Source organism: Carettochelys insculpta, chromosome 17, assembly GCF_033958435.1.
Source record: "Carettochelys insculpta isolate YL-2023 chromosome 17, ASM3395843v1, whole genome shotgun sequence".
NCBI lineage: Eukaryota > Metazoa > Chordata > Testudines > Carettochelyidae > Carettochelys > Carettochelys insculpta.
In genome coordinates this window covers 32,544,699-32,566,753 of record NC_134153.1, presented here as the reverse complement: position 1 = coordinate 32,566,753, position 22,055 = coordinate 32,544,699, and the positions used below count along the sequence as shown (strand labels likewise).

At 47.5% G+C, this 22,055-nt stretch overlaps 1 protein-coding gene across 3 annotated transcripts in view; it reads left to right on the top strand.

Annotated features, from left to right (window-relative positions):
* MMP24 (matrix metallopeptidase 24) overlaps nt 1-22,055 on the top strand; it is a 62,235-nt gene that overhangs the window by 11,298 nt on the left and 28,882 nt on the right. For all 3 annotated transcript variants that reach the window (XM_075011542.1, XM_075011544.1, XM_075011543.1), the window contains exons 3-5: nt 2,537-2,653; nt 5,826-6,130; nt 15,547-15,708. In XM_075011542.1, the coding sequence (XP_074867643.1) occupies nt 2,537-2,653; nt 5,826-6,130; nt 15,547-15,708 (584 nt within the window). The remainder of the gene's footprint in view (nt 1-2,536; nt 2,654-5,825; nt 6,131-15,546; nt 15,709-22,055) is intronic.

The following is a 22,055-nucleotide window of genomic DNA, read 5'->3' as shown; positions in this document are numbered from 1 at the left end:
CAAATTGCAAGTTCTAGGGACAACCTTTGGAATAGAACTTCTCACAAGATTTGAAAAATATTTTGAACTAAATTTCTCCCAGCACCTTCCTGCATTGGTCCTGCATTGCTGACTATGAGACTGTGAATTTTGGGGCCCACTAAAATATTGTGTTGTAACTGCCCAGTGTAGATCAATTTAAATGTAGGCATATGCACAACAAGGTCAATATTAACTGCCTTACATCAGCCTCACTATGTACTATAGGCCAGGCCTTAGCTTTTGTCCAGAAGTGGTCTCATGTAGGGCAGAATACCTCACAGCCAATATCTGTCTTACATCAGTTCTTTTCCCATGGACTGAGCTCAGGGACAAGTTACACAGCTTTCCTAATGGGACTTGATTTATAAAACATTAAAGGAGGCTAAAATAATTAATGATCGTTCAAAACAGTTTGAGAGAGAGAGATCCTGTCAGATTTACTTGATAGTTTTTTTTGGTGAGATTACTCATATGTGATAAAGGAACAACGTTGACATGAAATGCCCTTCTGTAAGGTGTAAGGAATCTGAAGGATGAGCAGAGAGGCTATCTGAACTGTGTGTTTGGCAGGGGTGTAACTGCTGCCAAAATGGTACGTCCTCATCTGGAATCCACGATTCAAGGAGGATGTTGGAAAGTGGGGGAGAATTCAGAGGAGAGCCCCAGGAGTGATTAAAGAATTATAAAACACGTGTTATAATCAACGCTCTCTGTAAGCGGCATGCTCGAGTGGCTCCCCAGGAGTGATTAATTATAAATTATAACACGCATTACAGTCAGTGCTCTCTGTAAGTGGGGTGCTCGTGTGGCTCCCCAGAAGTGATTAAAGAATTATAACACGCGTTATAGTCGATGCTCTCTGTAAGCGGGGTGCTCAAGTGGCTCCCCAGGAGCAATGCAGGTGCCAGGTGGCGGATTAACCGAGTGCCTATGGCCAGCGTCATGTGTTCCGGCTGATGTTGCATATCTGTACATGCCTTGGTGCGTGTACGAAATTGATTTGGAAGAAATTAGAGGGAACGCCGCTGCTAGTGATAGAAGTGACCCGCTTAGCTTAACGAAAAGCAGGTTAAGGGGTGATAGAAGAGACCCGCTTAGCTTAATGAAAAGCAGGTTAAGGAGTGACTCAGTTTTACACATTTGTTTTCCATGCAGGTACATACAGACTGTAATAATTTGCTTTTCAGTCAAGCATGGGTATAACGCTCTTGTACCTTGACGCTGTAGCTAGACAAATTCAGACTGGAAATAAGGCACATGGTTTTAGTAATGAGAATAATTAACCAATTTGCTAGTAAGGGCAGTGTGGATTCTCCATCATGGACAGTTTTTAGTCAAGATTGGATTTTCTTAAAATATGCTCTTAGAATTTTTTTGCAGAAGTTCTATGACCTGTGGTGTTTAGGAGTTCAGACTAGATGGTCGCAATTGTCCCTTGTGGTCTTTGAATCTGTGAATATATCATTCAGTCCATGGATTTTGCAAGAACTGGAGGACACCCTCGGATCTCCTAAACTTCTCTTAGGTTATGTCTGTGCTTGTTCTGGAGTGAGCCTCTCAGCCTGTGTAGACAAACTCAGGTACAGGGCTCATGCTACTGTATTAAAAACAGATGTAGAGATGTTGTGAATGCTTGAGAATCCTGAGGAAGAGTGCCTTTTTTGGCCAATTCTGTCGGCAAAAGGGCTGTGTGGATGCTCTGAGGGCCCTTCTGTTGACAGACGGGGCTGCTGTGTGGATGCTCTGAGGGCCCTTCTGTTGACAGACGGGGCTTCCAGGATGCTGGGCAGCCCTGTCTGCTGTACTTCCTATTGGCTGTTTTGTTGGAAGAGTGGCCAGGCAGTCCAGCTGATTGCTCTTTTAATTCATTTTAGTGTATGGCCGCACTCTGTCAAGAGAAGTTTTGTTGGAGAATCTCTTCCCATAGAAACGTCTGTCAACAGATACTCTACAAATATCTGTAGCTACTGGGTGTTACTAAAATATTGAACTATCAGTTGTCAGCTTCTACTGAGTGAGAGCCAATGGAAATAACTTCTGGCCAAGGCTTTTCATTCTGACCATTCTTGATTACTCCCAGAGCCAGACTTACACCAGTAACTTTCAGCCTCACCCTCACTCACATCTTTTCTGTTTTTACCCGCTTCTGTCTCCTCCTGTTTCTAGGAATCATTTTGTGCCTCTTCCCTAAGTACATTTGCTGTCTGACGGACAAAATTGATCTGTATCTTTTGCTGCTTTCCCATAATATGCTGGTTACTTAGTATGGATAAAGAGTTTTTAATTAGATCTTTTTCTTTTGGGGAAAGGTACAGGCACCCTTGATTTCTCTGAGAACATTCTGCTCAGCACATTCCTTATATTTTACAGGACAGAATCATTCCTCTTTTTGTAAAGCCTGGTTCAGATTAAACTGAGGTTTAAACCAATTTTAACAAAAAATAAAAATCACATCTAAATTGTTTCCCAGATTTAACATCTTTTCAGCAGTAGATTATTTGGGCATTTTTTTTAGATGGATGAAGAAGCCTCGATGTGGGGTTCCTGATCATCCCCATTTAAGCCATAGCCGAAGGAATAAGCGATATGCATTAACTGGACAAAAATGGAGGCAAAAGCATATAACATACAGGTATGTTTTAATTTTTTTAAAGGGTGAAGAATATTTTGATGCATATTTTATACTGAGCTATGAACGAGCGTCTTTGCATGCATACTAGAGATCTTTAGAGAAACATAATAGGTAATTTTTTAGTGTTTAAGTGACTTAGGATTCTAAATCCCCTTTTCAAAATTATTGAAAGCATTTAGGGACAAGATTTTTCAAAGGTATTTGGGTGCCATTTGTTAGGTGCCAAACTTACTTAAAATTTTGGACAGCTTAGTAAAGTCTACCAGCATCTGAAGAAGCCTTTGTAAATCTGGCCCTGTGCTTTAATGACATAATCAGAAGTGCTACATAGCAATTATATGTTGCCTACTTGCTTTTTGATTGTCATTTAAACCATGACTGGGTTTTTTTTCCAGAGGTGATACCAAATATTACAAATGGATGTTTTTGTTTTTGAAAAGCACTCAAATGTTTTATCACTTAAATAGAAAACATAAGAAATTTATTATTTTAATTTTTATTGATCTAATAGTCTGAATATATATCAACTCCAGAGTCATGGTAAATGCTTCCAGGAATTTTCTGTAAACATTTTTTGACAGTGTATTAAAACTCAATGAAGTACTGAAATACAGTAAACTCACAATTTACATGAGGGTTGATTCCTGTGCAACTTCATATATCCTGAATTTCACTTAAGTGGGGGTGGGGGGTGGCTTTTTCCCCCAGTGGAATGCCCATGGCTGCTGCTGCTGCTTCCCCAGGGCTTCAGGGCCGGGAGTGCCCACAGCTGCCACTTCTCTGGGGCTGGGAGCGCCTGTGGCCACTGCTTCCCTGAGATTGAGCGTGGGGTACCAGCTCCCCAGGGCTTGGTGGAGCTGGGAGGAGCTGCCCCTCCCCTGCGTATCTCCCTGTCCCATATTTGGGACAAGGAGATATGGTCTCCTTAGCCATGGGAGGGAGCAGGGGGATTAAGTCTGGGATGGGTTAGGGCTTCAGGGGAGGTGGTGGGGAGAAGGTGAGTCAGAGCCATGCATTAGTGGAGACTGGGGCTGTGCAGGGGAGCAGGATTTTTGACTTGTGCTTGACTTGCATTCATGCAAGTTAAATGCAACTCAAAATGGTGCATTTTGAGGGTTTACTGTAAATTGTTCTAAATGGCAGGTATGTAAGTGTAATTTTTATTTTTTACAGGCTACATGAGTTAGTGAAAGCATTTCTAAAATTAACTATATTGTGTAACTTCATGCTAATGGAAAAATAATAAAATCTATGTACTGAGATAGGTGAACCTGAATACCTGGTGTGAAATGATGTAAGTGGCGTCAGTCAGTGGGACACTGTAGTACCAGGCACAAAATATATAGGACTGGGTTGTGTTGGTGATGGTGGTGCACTATATGAGGAAGAAAGTGTAGAGTGAAATACAGTAAAAATCTTAAAAGAATCAAACTGTAGCACAGAATCCCTATGGATAGAAATTCCATGCTTTAGTAATAGGCATATGGCAGTTGGAATACTCTACCAGCCACCTGATCAAGATAGTGATGGTGACTGAAATGGTCAGGGAGATTAGAGAAGCAATACAAATAGAACTAATGGTTTCTAGGTACCATAAATCAGGAGGGGGGAATGAAAACCCCATGGCCTGTATTGATCCAGCTCACCCCTTCTCCCCCCCAGTGTCCAGCACCAGCTCTCACAAGCCTTACAGACCCCATCAAGGCAAGCCTGGGCTGGATCTGGCCTGTGGGTTTTGCCTGTTTGTGCTCTTCACCCAAGGCTTCATAAGCCTATTTTAGGAGAGTCAATTAGTGTGCGCTTATTTCATAGAAGAGAGAACTCAAGCTGAGTTGGGACCAGAACACAAGTCTCTAAAATTACCATATCAGATTTGTCCCACTGCCTTACAGAATGAGTGCAAAATTATGTACTAAACTGTACTGTCTGGATCTATTGCTCTAAGCTCTGGAGCACTGTGTGCTCCCAGAGTCAGGAATAGAACCCAGGGGTCCTGAAACCAACCGCTGTGTTGGCTCACAAACAATTACATAATCCATTGGGAAGCCGTACATTGCGCCCCTTTTAGCGACTTGCTTATATAAATTGTAACAGTGTGCTTCTCCAGACAGTTATTCTTAGAGCTTGAGTGTCTGAGGTTTTTGCTATAGATCTGAAAGTTTTGAGTTCAGACCTCCATAGGGAAGGAGAAATAGAGTATCACTTTCATTAAAGAATGTGACTTATTCCACGTGCTAAGGTGACTAAAAGAGGTTATACAGGTGTCTCTAATACTGGCATTTTCAGAGTAAGCCAAAAATATTTTGAGAGTTTTTGTGTGTTATGCGTTTATATGCCCCCCTCCCCACTTGAAATTAGCATTTATTTGAGGGTTAAGTGCTTTCCAGCTTTTGGCTTCATGTGCCTGGGCTCCTGGCTACCTGCCCTGCACCTGTGATCCTGGGTGCCGGCCCCCTTCACGGGATTCTGGTTGTGGCTTTTGCTGCCACCCCACACCCACACATCTGCAAGCCTCATGCCAAGACTCTTGGCATCCAGGACCTCGGGGGAGGACCAACTGCAAAGTTCCAGTCATGGGGGGCTGACCGTTTGGATCCCTGGCATGGGGCCATTAGCAGACATGTGGGCACAGGGCAGCAGTGGCATTTAATCAGTAAACAAAGTACCTTACTGATAAACATCTGCTTATTATTTTAAGTGGTTAACATTTTATATTCCTAATAATTAGGCATTCAGGGCTGGACACAATGTCCACTGAAGTCAAGGAAGGATTCCTGTTAGCTTCAGTGGGCTATGGATGATGGGTAAAAGTGACCTAAATTGTAGGTGTGAACAGTTGCAGATACAATTGTCTGCAGAAAGTGAATGAGAAGTCCTGTGGCACTTGGAGACTAACAGATATTGTGGATCATAAGCTTTTGTGGGCAAAGACCTACTTTGTTAGATGCAGTGGATGTCACATTGCATCTGATGAAGCAGGTCTTTGCCCACAAAAGGCTATGCTCTAAAATATGTTGGTCTATAAGGTGCCCCAGGACGACTTGTTGTTTTTTTGCAGAAACTGAGACTCTGTTCAGTATTGGCCTCAGTAGAAGAATTGCTAGCTGTTGTAAAGGGAAGACTTAAATAGGATGTGTGCCTTTAATTAATCCTTCTTCTCTCTTTCACACAGTGTACACAACTATACCCCCAAGGTTGGAGAGCTTGATACAAGGAGAGCCATTCGTCAGGCATTTGATGTTTGGCAGAGAGTGACGCCACTAACCTTTGAAGAGGTCCCTTATCATGAAATTAAAAGTGACAGGAAGGAAGCAGATATTATGATATTTTTTGCCTCTGGTTTCCATGGAGACAGCTCTCCATTTGATGGAGAGGGTGGATTCCTAGCCCATGCTTACTTTCCTGGACCAGGAATAGGAGGAGATACTCACTTTGACTCAGATGAACCATGGACTCTGGGAAATTCTAATCATGATGGTAAGATTGCAGGTCAATTTTTTAAAACAAGAAGACGAATGTAAAGTCAACAATAGGCATATAGCAGGGAAGTGGCAGTTTAGTGGAGCCCTCTTCTTCCACTGATAGTTAGTTCCCAGTTAACAATAAATGCACTCCATCTTAACTGCACAAAACACTGGTATGCATGTGCAAATCAGAGGTTTGTGCACCTTCAAACCTGCATGTACATGTAGGGGTGAGCAAAAATTTATGCATGCTTAGCTGTGTAGATCTTTAAAGATTTGGGCCATTACCTCTGCAGAGAAAATTTTCCTGTAGGTGAGGAAGGGGGTAGTGCTGAAAAAACAGGCAAAGTTGGATCCAAATCCCAAGCAGACCAAGCTGTTGAGTATGCTCATCAAAGGAGTACAGGGGTAAGAAAGCAGAAAGGTTTCACTTGCAAGTTTCATTGTTTTGAGTTAATTTCTTAATTTTCCTGAATATGATTTTATCCTGAAATTTCCTATTTTGAGTCTCAGGACAGAAAAGAGGTCTTGTTGGCTGTTTCAAAGATGCTTGTTGGGAATCAGAAATGTGTCTTTTGACTATTAAACAGTGAAGAGACTGTGCGTGCGTTTTGGTTTTTACCTTCCCTTCCAGTAACTCCAAACACTTGCTGTTTTATTTTCAGACCTTTTCTTCAGTGGGAGCATGGGTCTTTCCTGAGATTGAAAAAAGAGGGTTAAGCTTTTTTTTTTTTCTTTAACTGAATGCTGTGAAACATAAGTCTCCAATTACAGATTCATATGCATGGAGAAGATTATGGATTCAAAACAGTTCCTTGAAAAAAAAATCCATTGTCAAGATAAAGCTATGCTTGTAATAAAGTTTAATTTAATTTTAAACAGTATTGGAGCACTGTAGCTTAAAAGGAGCGTGTTTAATACCAGCATTTGGAGTTGTGTGAAGGTTCATCACCATGGTATCAAAGTACCTGAGTTAAGGTTTAATGTCCCCTCAGTGTTTGCCTTTAAAGGGTAGTCTGGCTCCCCTCTTACTGTTTCACTGAGTTGTATTCCCCCCTCACTGTAGCTTTCATTCAGTGTGTGTGGTTACCCCCCTGCCCCGCCAAGTGCTGTTGCCAGAATTGGGAAAAATTTCCCCTTGGTATAGGGGCTTTCTCCCCATGTGGCTGACTGTTATCCCTTTTATTATAGATGACGTCCTTCAGCTGCAAGTAGTATTACCTTTTCATTTCTAGATTAGTTTCCATAATTATGTTTTATAATTAGTGTTGACTCATCCCGAAGATTTAGTTGGCTGTTCAGTTTGAAACTTGAAATATACTCACCAAAAAAAAATCCTCTCCCGCAACAGCTGGTCAGTAACAAAGCCCTTTTTCCATACTGTGCTTTTCTTTAAAAAAAGATTTTAGTATAGCTGCTACCAATTTAGTAATTTTTAGAAATCTTAATGTGCACTGATAAAGTGGGGTATTCAGTAATTGTTAATATGCAAGATACATCACTATGGGAATGCGTTTTGTTTTTTAGCATAGCTGTATAGAAAATGCAAGCAAACTATTTAAAATGTTTGTTTATGCTTACAGTGAAGCATTGGGACTGAATTTGCAAAACTGTCACGTCAGTATTACAGAGCACAGAAGCCACAACTGTAGGTTCTGCTAAAAGTTCTCCAAAATACTGCTGGCATGTGAGACTGTTTTCTGTGTACACTGTATATGGTACTGATCTTTCACTGACTACTGGAGGAATCCATTTAGTCCAGGAGGTATGGTTAAGCTAGTGCCCCTGGGGCTAGTTGAACAACTGGTTTTGGCTGCCATACCTGTAGGTTTTTTGCTTTTCTGCAGGTCTCTCTCTCAACAATTTTAGCAAGTTAATAGTGGCATGCTCAACAAAAGAAATGGGGGAGGTCTTCGGTAAGCGTGCAAACTGTTTAAATTAGTAAGTCGTGAACAGATATGCCATGTGAAGAACACAAGTGGTCTTTGTTTTTTCTCACAGGACACAAGAACTCTCCCATTTTAATGAATTGCCTATTCTAGCTTCTCAGAATAACTATGTATTTCATGCAGTTCCTGGGTAATTCACTTAATCAGTGCAGGTGTTGTTGAACAGATACCAGTCCCTGGTTGCTATGGCAAAGTATGTATGGCCATTCAGAACAAGAGTCCCTCAAAAGAAGTATCTGAATTTTTAATAGAAGTGCTTGTCCATTTTCTCAGACCACAACTGTGTATATTTGGGTTTCCAGTCTTGTTCTCAGCAGTACAAGCAATCAAAAGTGACTGAGTGTTTTTCTTCAGTCACCACTTCGTTATGTAACATGAGATTTTAAAGTTATAAAATCAGAGGGCAGTGTACATTGTTCATCTTGTTACTTTTTATCATAAGTTTTTTATTTGGTGTCATCCCTGCCCCTTCACACTGAAAAATGACAACATAAGTAAGAATAGTATCGGGCAAGTTAAAAAGACCAATGTGAAGAAGCACATGGTGGTAAGTCCCTACCACCAGGGTTGGTTTAGCACTTTTCAGTGTTTTAGCTGTTTTTTCAGGATGCTAATTTTCCTTAGTTTGATGGCAACATACTACAGAGGGAGTGCAGTAGGCTCAAACTTGTTTAATCGTATTGATCTTATGTTTTTATTCCTGTTTTTTACATTATTGTTAGTTTTAGTGACAGCACATATAAAACAAACAAGTATTTCTTTATACTATGCACAGTCAACCTGTGGAACTCCCTGCCAGAGGATGCTTACCCTAGTGTCTCTAATCCCCTCCCTTCATGACCCTTCTTGAATGAATATTGTGCACAGCTCTCACAGCATGTTTCTATGTACACGTTCACTTGTTTTACAGAAAGTTCCTGAGTCTTTAGGGTCAGCCAGGAACAATTCCAGTTTCAAATCCTCCCCTGTAGGCTGACAGCATACATTGTTGACAGATTTTCTCTGTGGCAGCCCCGATGATATGCCTGGGAGGTTGATCTTAACTATTAGCAGCCCTAGCTGCTTGCATATATGAAGGTAAATCCATTTTGTTATTAACAAAGACAAACTTTATGGGAGCAAGGCTGTACTCATAAGAATGGCCATTCTTGGTCGGACCAAAGGTCCTTCTAGCCCAATGTCCTGTCTTCTGACAGTAGCCAATGCCAAATCCCCCAGAAGAAGTGAACAGAACAGGAAATCAGCAAGTGCTCCCTCTCCTATCATCCAGTTCCAGCCTCTGACAAACAGACTAGGCACCCAATTCCTACCCATCCTGCCGAATGGCCACTGATGGGCCAAATCTCCATGAAGTTATCTAGTTCTTTTTTGAACCCTGTTAAAGTCCTAGTCTTCACAACATCCTCGGGCCAGGAGTTCAATTTTTACAAGCCTGTTCTTCCCCTCTGAAAGTTTTCATGCAATGAGCACCCTGATTTCACACATCATTCGCAGACCACGAATCACAGCATATAAGTGCCACTCACTGTTAGGTACACACGGCCTATCTGGCTGCTTTTGCCAGACCTTCCTTAAAGTGCTTGCGGACTTGGCTCAACTCTTAGCCTACTGACCAAACAAGGATTGCATCAACTCCAGGCGAGTAATTTCTGCTAGAGCCCTTACCTCTCTAACTTTGTCATTGAACCAGGGAAAAGATCATAGGGGGAGCTTCCTTCATGGCCACCATACTGACAGATGCCTGTCTTCAAAAGTGGGGTGCTCACCTGCCCGGTCACACTGATCAGAGCATCTGGCTCACACGAGGCTGTGCTAGGTTTAAGCTTTCTGGTACATAGGGATGGTCCTACTTGTGTGCAAGGCCGCCTTTCTGTTTATAGTCTCGCACCATATTCAAATAATGTGGGACATTATTACCACCATATAAAAGCAAACAAGGAGGGGCAAGATTGCACCTTCCTGCCAGGACACTGTCAGACCTTGGAACTGGGTCATCCATCGCATATGAGTGGGAGATGCATGGCATAGTCCTAAGGGAGGTATGGGCCTGCAGCGGGGTATTCTGCTATGCTATTGGTCCAAGGGAGCCAGGGATTGTGATTCCCAAGGCAGTGCTCTGCTGCCATCTTGGACAGACTGCCTCTAATATACCTTTCCTCCTATTCACCTGCCTCCATAAGTCTTAGGGAAAATACATTGCAACAAAGCCAGCATCATTCTCTGAACTCGCCACTGGCCTGGAGATTTCTGGTTCATACAACTTCTCGCAATGTCTGCCCTACCACCAGTCAGGGTTCCCCAGTTTTGCGTCTCTTAGCCAAAGGTGGGGGATGAACAAGAATCCTAATCCAGGATCATTCCATATCCTTTGAGATGGCTGTTGGAAACAGAACGCTCATGTTTGAATGCCACTAAGGTGATCCTTAACCTGAGTAGAAAAGTTAGAATCAGGTGTCGGGTACAATGGAGGCACTTTTTGGACTGGGCACAGCTGCATCAGTATTCTTTAGAAACTGTAAGCATTTTGGGTTGTTCTAGACCATCTCCTGTCCTGAAGGGCTGTAGGTTTGTTGTAGTTTATTACAAGTACACCTTGCAGTGATCAGTGCCTTTTCCCTTCTCTGGAAGCATACTCTGCTTTTTCTCACCTAGCTTGAAAACTTTGGGAAGGGCAGATCTCCCTACACAAGAATGAGACAAAAAGTTAGTTGGAAGGTCAGGGAGTGTGGGGATAGAGCAGTCCTGGTCCCATGTCCTGGGCCTGCATCCAGGGCAGGGGGGAGGGTCTGTGGCTCCCCACAGCTCCCCAGGCTGCTCATAGCTGGGCCAGGTTCCAGCCTTGGCAGCTGGCAGGGCCTTGCAAGGAAGAGGAGGGGCAGGAGGCTCAACGTGTTGCAAAAAGAAGATAGGCCCAGCCCCTCGACTTTCAAAACTGGGAGGGCCTGGCCCCTCACCCCGCAGTCCAGGTCCCCTGTGTGGTCTTCAGCTGTTACTACATTACTAATAAATAAAGCTGTGATTTTTCTCAGGGCAGTCATGGATGTTACAGAATCTGTGACTTCAATCTAGGGTCTGGGTATTGTAGGGTCCTGATGCCTCTCTGAGCTGTGAAGTTGTGGCTCTCCCAAAGCTCTGAGCCGCCATGGGCTGTGGGTACCCCCCAGCCATTGCATGCAGTGAGGATCCCCTGCAGCTCCCTGCCAGCCCCAGCTAGGCTAGGGATCCCAAGCACCTCCCTCCAGTTGCAGCCGAGTAGGGGATTCCCCAGCAGCTCCCTGCCAGGCATGGTGGTGTTGCAGGACCCTGGAACTCAGCCCCAGAGTTCCCCACCAACCTGCACGGTCTAGTGCCTTCCTGGAGCAAACCCTGTGAGAAGGTAGGCCCTTGCCCACCCATTGCAACTCTGGTGCTGGTTGTGGGGCTCCAGTTCCACAAGCCCCTCCCTGGCCTCACACTGCCAGCTGGCTGCACCAGTTGCAGCTGGTCTGCTCTAGAACTGCACCTAGAGAACATCTGTACGTGCTCGTGCCCCACACGCTCCATTTCCTCACCCTCCAGTCCTGCCCTGACACAAATGGCGGAACTACCTGACACCTAAGGAGGATGAGGAGCCCCAGTGGGCCAGCCTGTGTTCCACCTTAATCCTGAGACGCACCAGGGACAGCAGTAGGCAGCTTCTTCAGGGAGCCATGAGCACAGGCCTGGACTTGGTGTGGTTCACCCCTGTCCCTGAAGCCTGTCCCTTCTGCGGTGTGAGGGAAAACCTGGTGCACACTTACTAGGGTGTGCCAGGTTGCAGCCCCTGTTCTGGCTCCAGTTCTCCCCACACCCTATCTGTGGCCCCCACAAAGTCGTGAGACCTCCTCGGCCACCTCCTCCTGGCCCTCACCAAAGCCGCAATCTGTCACACCAGGAGGAGGATGGTGGATGGGGGGCACTCTGCAACTGTGGGGCCTACTTCCGTTCCTCCCTTATCGTAGCATCCGGGCATAGTTCTGGACGGCGTCCACTGGCTCCTCACCCAGCTTCGAGGAGCAGCGGGTGCAGTCCAGGGTTCTCTGCTCGGTGCCCCTGTCCGGTTCCCTCATTTTAAACCTGTGACCCTCACTGCCTGTTCCTAGTTCTTTCCAGCTGAGTCTGGGTCCAGTAGCCCCTCCTGCGAGGCTGGGGGAGGGGCCTTGGTGGACTGGCCTAGGCCCTCTACCACCAGCATGCAAACAGTGCCCCACTACAAGCGCATTCACACTCACACACACTTTCAGAGAGTAGCAGGGAACAGTAGTTGGTTAAATATTACTTCCAAAAAATGCCCTCCTGCTCCAGGCATACCTGGCTCTGTAGAAGGTTGTCCCAGTTGTCGGGGAAGGAGGCCTCATCCAGGGCTTGCACATCCTCTGAGTGCAGGTCTAAATGGTTGTGGTGCTCCTGGCCGGTCTTCAGTTTGAAGTCCAGGAAGGTGTCAGTTCTCTGGCTGCCTTTTGCAGTTTTGGTCCTGCCCACTGACTTCTGGCAGGAGGTTAGAGCATGGTGTGGCTCTGGTCACCAGGGCTCAGTGAGAGCCCCCTCCCCTCTGGGTCTGTGAGCAGCCAATCCACCTGTCTACAGATGGCCTAGGTTTGTTTGGCTCCCCCCCAGCAGGTGGGACTGGGCTAGCTGACCGCTCACAGTGCATCCCAGCCTGACATGTCTATCATACTGTGATCATAATGTATCATAATGTTATGCAGATAGTCTGTGACTTACGAACGGGTTACGAATGACTTCTGAACACCTGCTCGTAACTCGATTCGGTCAGACGTCGGAAGTGCCCTTATGCTGTAATCCCTTGAGGTACGCAAGGCCTATGGTCCACACAACTCTCGCGTACCTTGAATTTTGTGTAAGTCAGGGAGGGCTTGGCTTGGGGCTCTGGGAGGGAGCAGGGGGTTCAGCCTGGGGTGAGTTAGGGTGGCAGGGGTGGTAGGAGGGTGCAGCTGAGCTGGGGCATGCAGGGGGTTGGATTCAGGCAGCAGGGAGTTGAGCTCAGCCAGGGGGTTGGAGCCGGGGCTGCAGGGGTGGTGGGTAGCCGGGTTGGAGCTGGAGCCCTGCTCGCTGGGCAGTGTGAGCTAGGGCTGGCGGGGGGGGAGGGGTTGAATGGGGTGAACCAGGGTGGGGGGATTAGCTGTGTGTGTGTGGGGGGGTAGAGCCTCATGCGCCTGACAGCTGGAGCCCCGCATGCACTGGCAGCTGAGAGCCCTGTGTGCTGGCGGGGGGGGGGTGTCAGCTGGGGATGAAGGTGGTTGAGCTGGGTGGAGGGGGGATTGAATGGGGGTGAACCAGGGCAGGGGTGGGTTGAGCTGGTGGGGGAATAGAGCCCCTGCGCGCACCAGCACCGGCTGACAGCTGGAGTCCCAAGCACAGTGGGGGAGGGTGAGCTGGGGCTGCAGGAGGGAGGGGTTGAGCTGGGTTGGGGGTTGAACAGGAGGTGCACTGGGGCAGGGTGGTTGAGTGGAGGGGGGTTGTAGCCCCGCTGGGGGCTGGGATCTGGACCCCAGGCACAGGTTGAAGTCGGAACCACCCGCATGGGGTGGGGGGGTGAGCTGGGGCTGCAAGGAAGTTGAGCCAGGTGGGGGAGAGGTTAAATCGGGTGCACTGAGCCTGGGTGCTTGAGTAGGGTGGGGCAGGCTGAAACCCCATGCAGGCTGATCTGGGGCTGGGGGGGGTGTCAAGGCCCAGGTATGCAGGTGGGTTCGGGCATGGGGGATGGAGTCGGGTCTGCGGGGGTTGGAGGGGAGCCCCAGGTGTGCGGCTGGAGCACCCTGCTGGCAGAGGTGAGCTGGAGGTTGCTCGTAAGTATGAATGGTCAAAAGTCGATGTCTTTGTAACATGTAGGGCAGGATTTTGAAGAGCACTCAGCATTGCCCTAACTGCTCCTGTTAAAGTCAACCTTGCCCCTGTTAAAAGTCAGTGCACGTTTTACCCTTGACTTCAGTGGGACCAAAGTTAGGCCAATAGCAAGTGAAGTTGTGGAAGAGCCTCTGATTTATAGCCTAAGCCCCTTTTATTTGTCATTGAGGCTCAGGCTGAATCTGCACCGTTAGAGGGACTCCACCCAGGTTTCACACCTTTACCATCCATACAGGAGAACCTCTGTCCCAAATGTGAAGGTGGGTTAAGCCCATGGTCACCTGGTGAAGCAGAATGGGTTAGACCGTGGAGTCTGCTTTAACTTGAACTGGAATGCACCCATTTTGTAGGGATGCGGGTTCAGTCTGCAGGCTGCCCCGGGACAGAGGACTACCTCCACGTGCTCTCACGACAGCAGCTTGGGGCCAGATGAGAAGTGCTTCTCTGTGGTCACTGCCCCTCCAGCAGGCACAGCTCAGGGAGGAGTGCATGTCTCCCAGATGGGGCAGACCCAGGTTTGTCTGCCCCCTGTGCTTCCCAGCCAGAGTGAGGAATGCAGCAAATTGTTCACTTTCCCACCTCCCTGGCGAAGGGGAGCAGCTGAGGTGAGTGTGAGAATTCTCCTTAGCTTCATCGCCCCAGGAGCAGTGCGGGGGAGGAATCATGCTGTAGGCTCTGTCTGCACGTCCAGCTGGAGGGGACACAGTCATGCTAGGTCTGGTGGTGCTCGTAGACTGAAAGCAGAGCTCATGGAGGCTGGGTATTGTACCTGCAGTTTGGAGTATGGATGGGCCCCCTCGGCACTGTCCCTTCCTGATTGCACCTTGCACTGGAGGAGAGTGGTTTGGTATGGGTCTGCACCAGGAACAATTCAGCACTTTAGGCCTGCCCACGGTGGGGGAGGGAGGAGCAAGGGGGCCAACTGCAGAGGGCCCGGAGCTCCCAGCCACCACTGCTGCTGCAAGAGAGACAGTGGCAGCTGGAGCTCTGGGCCCCTTTGAAAGTCACAGCAGCAGCGCTCAGCCTGGCTTGCGAGGGCCGGGGGCCAGGCTTCAGGTGGCCCTGTTGGGGTAAGTAAGTAAGTGGGCGCTGTGAACTTGCTCTTCTGTCCCCGCAGTGGAGGGGCAGAGTCCAGACTATACCTGTGTGCCAATGAGTTTCCCCTAAGTAAGTGGGTGTTGCCTGACTGCCTTTGGCACCGTCCCTTCCCCACAAGGCTCTTCCCCTTATGGAGCCAGCCCCTTCCCACACCTTGCCCCCAAGCCTCTGGTGACTGTCGGTCCCACTGCTAGCACTTCTTCATGTTGGTTCAGCTCTGGTCATTAGCACATGGGGACGGGGGAGTAGTCTCGCTCTGCCCACCCACTTAGTCAGTCTCCAATATTTAGCTTGTATCAGTCACCACCATACATCCAAATGAGCAGACCCTTTTTCTTCTGCCTCTTCCCCTGCACCACTAGATGGGGGGTGTTACTATTGGTTGCACAATATCCAAGGTTGATTCTGTTGTGCAGAATGTCAAGGTGTTGTCAGTGGGCGCAGCGTTATTAACTTGTTGGCTGGGAAGGTAACGGCATGTGTATTTTCTCCATAGGGAATGATCTCTTTCTGGTTGCTGTCCATGAGCTGGGTCACGCACTGGGCCTGGAACACTCCAATGACCCCAGTGCGATTATGGCTCCTTTTTACCAGTACATGGAAACACACAACTTCAAACTCCCACAGGATGATCTCCAAGGAATTCAGAAAATCTATGGTGAGCTACGTTATCCCTGTGTTTGTTTGTACTGGGCCCAGGGGAGCTGCTGGGTATCTCACAGACACACAAAGGTACATTTCCTCCCTAGCAGACCTTACAGTCTCTGGGCTAAATTCCCTCCTACGGCAGGGAGGGTAAGGGGCCATCAGGCAGCTGTTTCCAGCTTCCACATTCTCATCCTGGCTCCGGCTCTGGGGACTGCTCTAATGTTCACCACCTGACAGCAGTTCTGCCTACCAGCACAGTGCTCTCTCCATCCCTTGCTGCCTGTACATTCCCCTTACACAAAGGGCTGTGGAAGTGAAAGGTAGGAGCCAACGCCATCCGCTGTATTCTGGCTTAGATCAGCACCCATGTTGAGGTTATGGCCAGCAGGCAGTATCTGCTCCTCTTGTGTCATTCAGGGCTCCAATGGCTGAAGCAGGCCAGAGAGCCTGGCCAGGAGACTAAATCCAGACAGAGAGCTACAGGAAGGGTGCAGGAGGGCAAAGGGAAAGGACAAGGGTTAGCTGGCCAGACTTTGTGGCTTCTGGGCCTGCTTGTGGAACTTGTGCTCCTTTCCTTAGCGTTTGAAAGAGGTAAAGTGATAGGAAAGGAGCCTGTCTCTTCAGTGGAGAAAGGAGATTTGAGTATCTGAGGTCTGCACAAAGGAAGGAGCCTGTTGGTGGTGAAGACTGCAGAGTGGGAAGGTGGTATGAGCCCAGAGTGTGCAATGTGGTCGGAGGAGGCGGGGTTGAGCAGAGGCAAATGTTTGATGGACGGGCGAGAGGTGAAACAATGAACACTTGGGCAGAGGCTCAAAGAGAGGCTACGTGAGGTGGGACAGTACCAGGGTAAGGCCCTAAGAAGGGTGGGAGATTTAAATGGGAGATACGCATTTGCTCATCCTTTAAGAAATTCCTTTACTAGTTTATGATCAGACCAAAACATCCAATTAATCCACTGGCAAAATGCTGGAATTGCTGATAAATGAACCTCACAGACATTAATAGATCATAACATCCAAGGAATAACTGAAACTCCAGAGCTAAAGGAACTTGAGCATGCGAGGGGACTGTCCTGCTACTCGCTGACCCGAATAGAATGCTTTTGCGTTATCTGAAGTAACATCAGAGACATGCTCTTTACTGGGCTTCAGTGTAACGTTTTGTTCATCAGCAGAGTGCAAGTGTTCAGTCCCCGTGTCATTAAATTTAGTACGCTCAGGTCATAATGCCAAACTCATGCCTCCTGCTAAGTCCATAGGTCTGGGTCCAAAGGCAGATATTGAAATATCTCCCCAGACGGGTGCAGTACTTACTCCTGTTCTGTTTGCTTCCTCTGGGACATCTGGTATTGATCACGGTCAGAAGACAGGATACTGAGCTAGGTGGACCTTTGGCCTGACCCACTGTATCTGTTATGTTCTGATATTCACTGTGGCTCAGTCCTGGTTGACTGTATTGATTACACTGTAGATTGGTGTACAGTGGAAAAGATGTCACACTAACCCTGGCATAGACCCAAATAGCTGGTGATGACCCATTGTTTGGTGGGCCCTGCTGATCAGCTGCTTGTTGGTGAACAGGAGGTACTTCGGGGAGGGACAGAATGGGGGCCGGAAGAAGCAAAGCAAGGCTGGGGAATTGAGAAGAGCCAGAGTAGTGGCAGGGCCTAGGAGTGGAGAAGATGTGGAGCATCACCCAGAAAGAAACAAGTCTGCACCTGTGTGTCTGTGTCCTTTCTTGTCTGAAAGCTATCCAGTGCTGGTGATCTCTTACTGCCTGGCTCTGACTAGGCTCCATATATGAACAAAATGTGCTGCGTTTTGCACTGAGGCTAGAAGCAAACAAATCTGTTGGACACTCCCATGGCTTAAAAATTGTGTCTGAGCACTTTTGTCCAAGTGCTTCAGAAACTACTTGAGCATATTTGACTTTCCTCTGCTCAGACAATCTGCCACTCAGTGAACTTTCTTGTCAGATGAATAAGCATTGGAAGTATGCTGTGTGGACTCCACCAATCTCAGAGTGCTATTACTTTTATACCCAGGTCGTATGAATAAGACCTCTGTGTGCACAGAGGTAGCTGCAGAATACACATGCCTAATGTAAAGTAACCTGAGTATTGAGCCAGCGTTGAACTGAGAGTTTTGGATCCTGGAGAACTGGGTGAAGTGTTCTTCCAGAACTGACAGTGTTTTGAATAATTCAAGTGGAAAAGAGCTTGGAGGGAATCCCACCTACAGTAAGCCAGTTTTTAAAGTATATTAGGAACAAAGTGAATCCTAAGAATGGTATTGGTCCATTGCTGAAGGGGAATGTTAGAATTATCAATAATAATGCAGAGGTGTTCAATAAATATTTCTGTTCTGTAGATGAGAAAAACAAATGTAGTCACATCATATGATAACCCTCTTTCCATTCCACTAGTGCATCAGGAGAAAGTTGAATAGAAGCTACTAAAGTTGGACATTTTTAAATCAGCAGGTCAAGATAATTTGCACCCAAGAGTTTTTAAAGAGCTGGCTGATGAGCTCATTGGAACATGAATGTTGATTTTCGCTAAGTCTTGGAACACTGGGAACATTCCAAATGACTAAAAGAAAGCCAGTGATGTGCCAGAATTTAAAAGAGTAAACAGATGACCCAGGTAACTACCTCCAGTCTGTCATCCAAAAAAGGCAAGATAATGGAGTAGCTGATATGGGATTCAATTTAATAAAGTATTACAGGAGGGTAATCTAAATAGTGGTATCATCTTGTACTACACGCACATGCGCACACACACATGCGCACACACACACACACGTACGTCTGGGCCTGGGCAGCATGGGCAAGGACCTGTTACACGTCAAATCAAGTAACCTAAGTGTTGAGCCAGAGTCAAGTTGAGTTTTTTGGATCCTGGAGAACTGGATGAAGTGTTCATGGATTTATGGAAACTAGATTCTATGAAACTAACTAAATTTCTATGAGATCACAAGTTTCACTGACAAAGATAATAGCGTCATGAAATAGACTTTTGTGTGGCATGTAATTTGGCACCGCATGAAATTTTAATTAAAAAAATGAGTCATAGAATGAAGATGGCCCATATTAAATGGATTAAAAGCTTGTCAACTGGTATGTCTCAAAGAACAAGTGTTACTGAGGAATCATCACTGAATGGGTGACATTCTCCTTATCTCTTCCCTAGTGATTCTGTATTTAATCGGAGCTAGAGCGGCTTCAGCAGTGCAGGGTGCAGGGCTCCACATACACTGGCTGGGCTATCCCAGAACTCAGCTGTCAGAACATTGCACTTTCAGACGTATCTCCCATGTCACTCTCCCCTTCTGCTCACAAGGAGAATCGGAACTGGATCTGCCACATCTGAGGCAAGTGCTTTGACCACTAGGCTGCTAGGTGTGTGGCACCGCCTTGTGGAGGAGCTGAGCACAGCTATCAGACTGGCCCTGCTGGCAATCCAGGCAGAGCAACTGCCGTCTTCCCCCAGGGAGTGGGGCTAAGAAACAGTTCCAGCATTCTGGTCACTTACACTCTGACTGGTTCTCCAGAAGAGGCTGGACTGAGAAACACAGTACTTAATTTCTGAACCAGCCAGCGAGCTGTGGAACTACTTGTCCCTAGGAAAGGTAGGTAAAAGCACAGTAAGGAAGAACAGAGCTCAGGTCTCTCTGGGGTGTGAGCTCTTCTCTGCTGCCTGGAGGAGGGGTTGCCCTCTGCAGAGTGTTGCTGTTAGATATGCTGTGCAGGATGGGGTGGTGCTGGTCATGTGAAAGGCAGGAACAAGTTATTCTACTGTGAAGTTCACTCTGTTCTCTTGTAGCCAGCAGGAATTTCTAACACCTTCCAGGTGGATTTGGCATCTGTTTGTATCACAGGACCTGGGTTTCTGAGCCTTCTCTCTTCCTCATCACTTACTATTCATATTTAATAGTTACTGTATTTATTTATGGTAGCATGTACTGTGTGTTGGGGCAGGGGTGGGGAACCTATGACCCACAGGCCATAGCCAGCCAGGGCTTGGGGCTTGCCCCCCTCCCAGAGGGGAGCTAACACAGGCATTTCAACCCTGCCACACACACCCCTTCCCATGGCTGGAGAGTGAGCTCTGGCTCCCTGCTGCAGCGGGGGAGGTCTCAAGTCTCACGGGCCAGATCTGGTCTGCACGCTTTGCCTGCTGGGAGGAGGAAGCAGCTCTGGGTGCTGCAACTTCCTCCCCCTCCAGCTGGGAGAACAGCAGTGCAGGGAACTGCTCTCCAGGAGATTTTTCCACCCTGCTCCCACTGCCCAGATTTGTGGCCAGTGGGAGCAATGAGGGGTAGTGCTTGGGAGTGGCAGGGGGCATGGAATCACATGTACCTATGGGGAGCTGCACGGGTAAGCACTGCCCCCATTCCAGTCATTCACCCGCTCTCACCCAGACCCCCACCACCTCCCTTCAGACCCCTGACCCCCAGCCCATTTTTGCTTCCTACCTCCCTCCTAGTCTCTGCACCCTCATCTTCAGCCCACGCCCCAGCTGCCCTTTTCTTGCTCATTGAATCTCTCATTTCTGACCTAGGGGAGGCCCACAAAATCTACTAGCTCCAGGCCCCCAGAAGAGTTAGTCTGACCTGGGGAAGCCCAGAACCTTGGTCCCCCCTTCGCCTTCTAGCCCCACGGGGCTGGTGTGTGAGGCAAGGCACGTCAGCAAGGGTTGGGTTTTTGATGGGGGGTGGGGGAACTTCTCACTTCTCTGTGGTCCACAACTCATGTTGCTATGGGTCAGTGGCCCCCAACCCTGTGTTAGGGGTGTCCAGACACTCCTGAGAGGCAGTCCTTACTCCAAGGAGCTCCCAAGCTGAGGAGACCCGGACAAGTAGAGAAGCATTAGGGAATTGGAGACCGGCCCTAAGCCATTTATGTGCAATCTGCTCCATTCAGGGCTTTGTCACTGAGAGGTACTTGGGGGTGGACCTGCCACACTACCATGGTCCATGTCAGTAGAGGACTGGAACTGCCTGACGACATAAAGGAAGGAACTGCCAGTAGGATCTTGTCCAACAGGGCTCCTTGACTCTAGGACTTGCTTCTTCCCTGATCTGCTAGAGCTGGGATCTTTTTCTTGGGCATTTGGGGAGCAGGGTGGGAGAGTGGCTACTGGGTCGAGTGTGTAACTGAGGGGCATCTGTTTGCTCAGTGGTTAAAGCTCCATGAGCAGACTATCGTGATAGTTATTGACTGCTCCAGTTTATTGTGAGCGCTCACTGTTCTGAGCGTGCCCAGAGCGCTGGATGGCATTTCTGGCAGCTTTAGGTCAAAGTCTGGGGGGATGGGTGTGACAGGCAAAGTGCATGTTCGCGTTTTCATTTGTAAGGTGGTTAAAGCCCTTGGGGAGGGAACAAAACATTCTGAGCCTGTTGTAACGGTGGAGCCGCCTGTCCATCTCAAAAGGCAATGGCACAAACAACGAGTAGTTCAGTTCTTTGCCTCATGCCTCAGCACTGCAAGTGACTAACCTCCAGTTCTCAAGTCACAGCCTTTGCCATAGACAGTGCAGTCCTAAGGCGCCTGGGCAGGAGGGCTGGAGAAGCTGGTATGCTACCATTGCTTGAGGTCTGCTCTGTTTTCTTCTTCTCTTTCTTTGCTTTCCCCTCACCCAGCCATCTTCACTGCTGGTTCTCCTGCTTTCTGGCAGAGCACAACACTGCGGGGTGGCCTGTTACTAGCTATATCTTTCCAGCATCTGGTGGCACTGCTGAAAGTTTCATGTCCCTCTTATAAACGTCCTGGACTCTGAGCCTTGGTTACAGTGGCCTTGGAGCATCCATAAATTCTCCAAACAGGAGATGCTTTGTAGTGTGCCCATCATCCATCTAGTGCAGATGATGAAGCCAGAGGAGACTTTAGTGCTTCAAAATAGCCATTAGATGTGGCAGTTTTGTTTTCTCAATTAGTTTACACAGAAGATGAGGGTAAAGAAAGTGTGTAGCCTTCTCCTGTTCATAATGTAGGTGAACAAAAAAGCAGTAAAGTAGCACTTCAGAGACTAACAAAATAATTTATTAGGTGAGCTTTCACCTAATAAATTTTTTGTTAGTCTTTAAAGTGCTACTTTACTGCTTTTTTGTTTTGATAGTTTATAGACGAGCACAGCTTTCTCTCTGTTAGTGTTGTAGGTGGTCCACGTCTCACCACGAAGCAGTAGCGCCTGGTAGACCCTTTCAGTGTCGGTTTCCTGGTATCCCACATGCTCTCGGTCAGTTGACAGAAAGTAGTAGTTGCCTTTCCATTGTGAGAACTAAGCTTGTCATCTACAGCTAAGTCATCTGAGGCAGGTTGACCCTAACGCAGAGCTTGTGTATAACTTCTAGCACA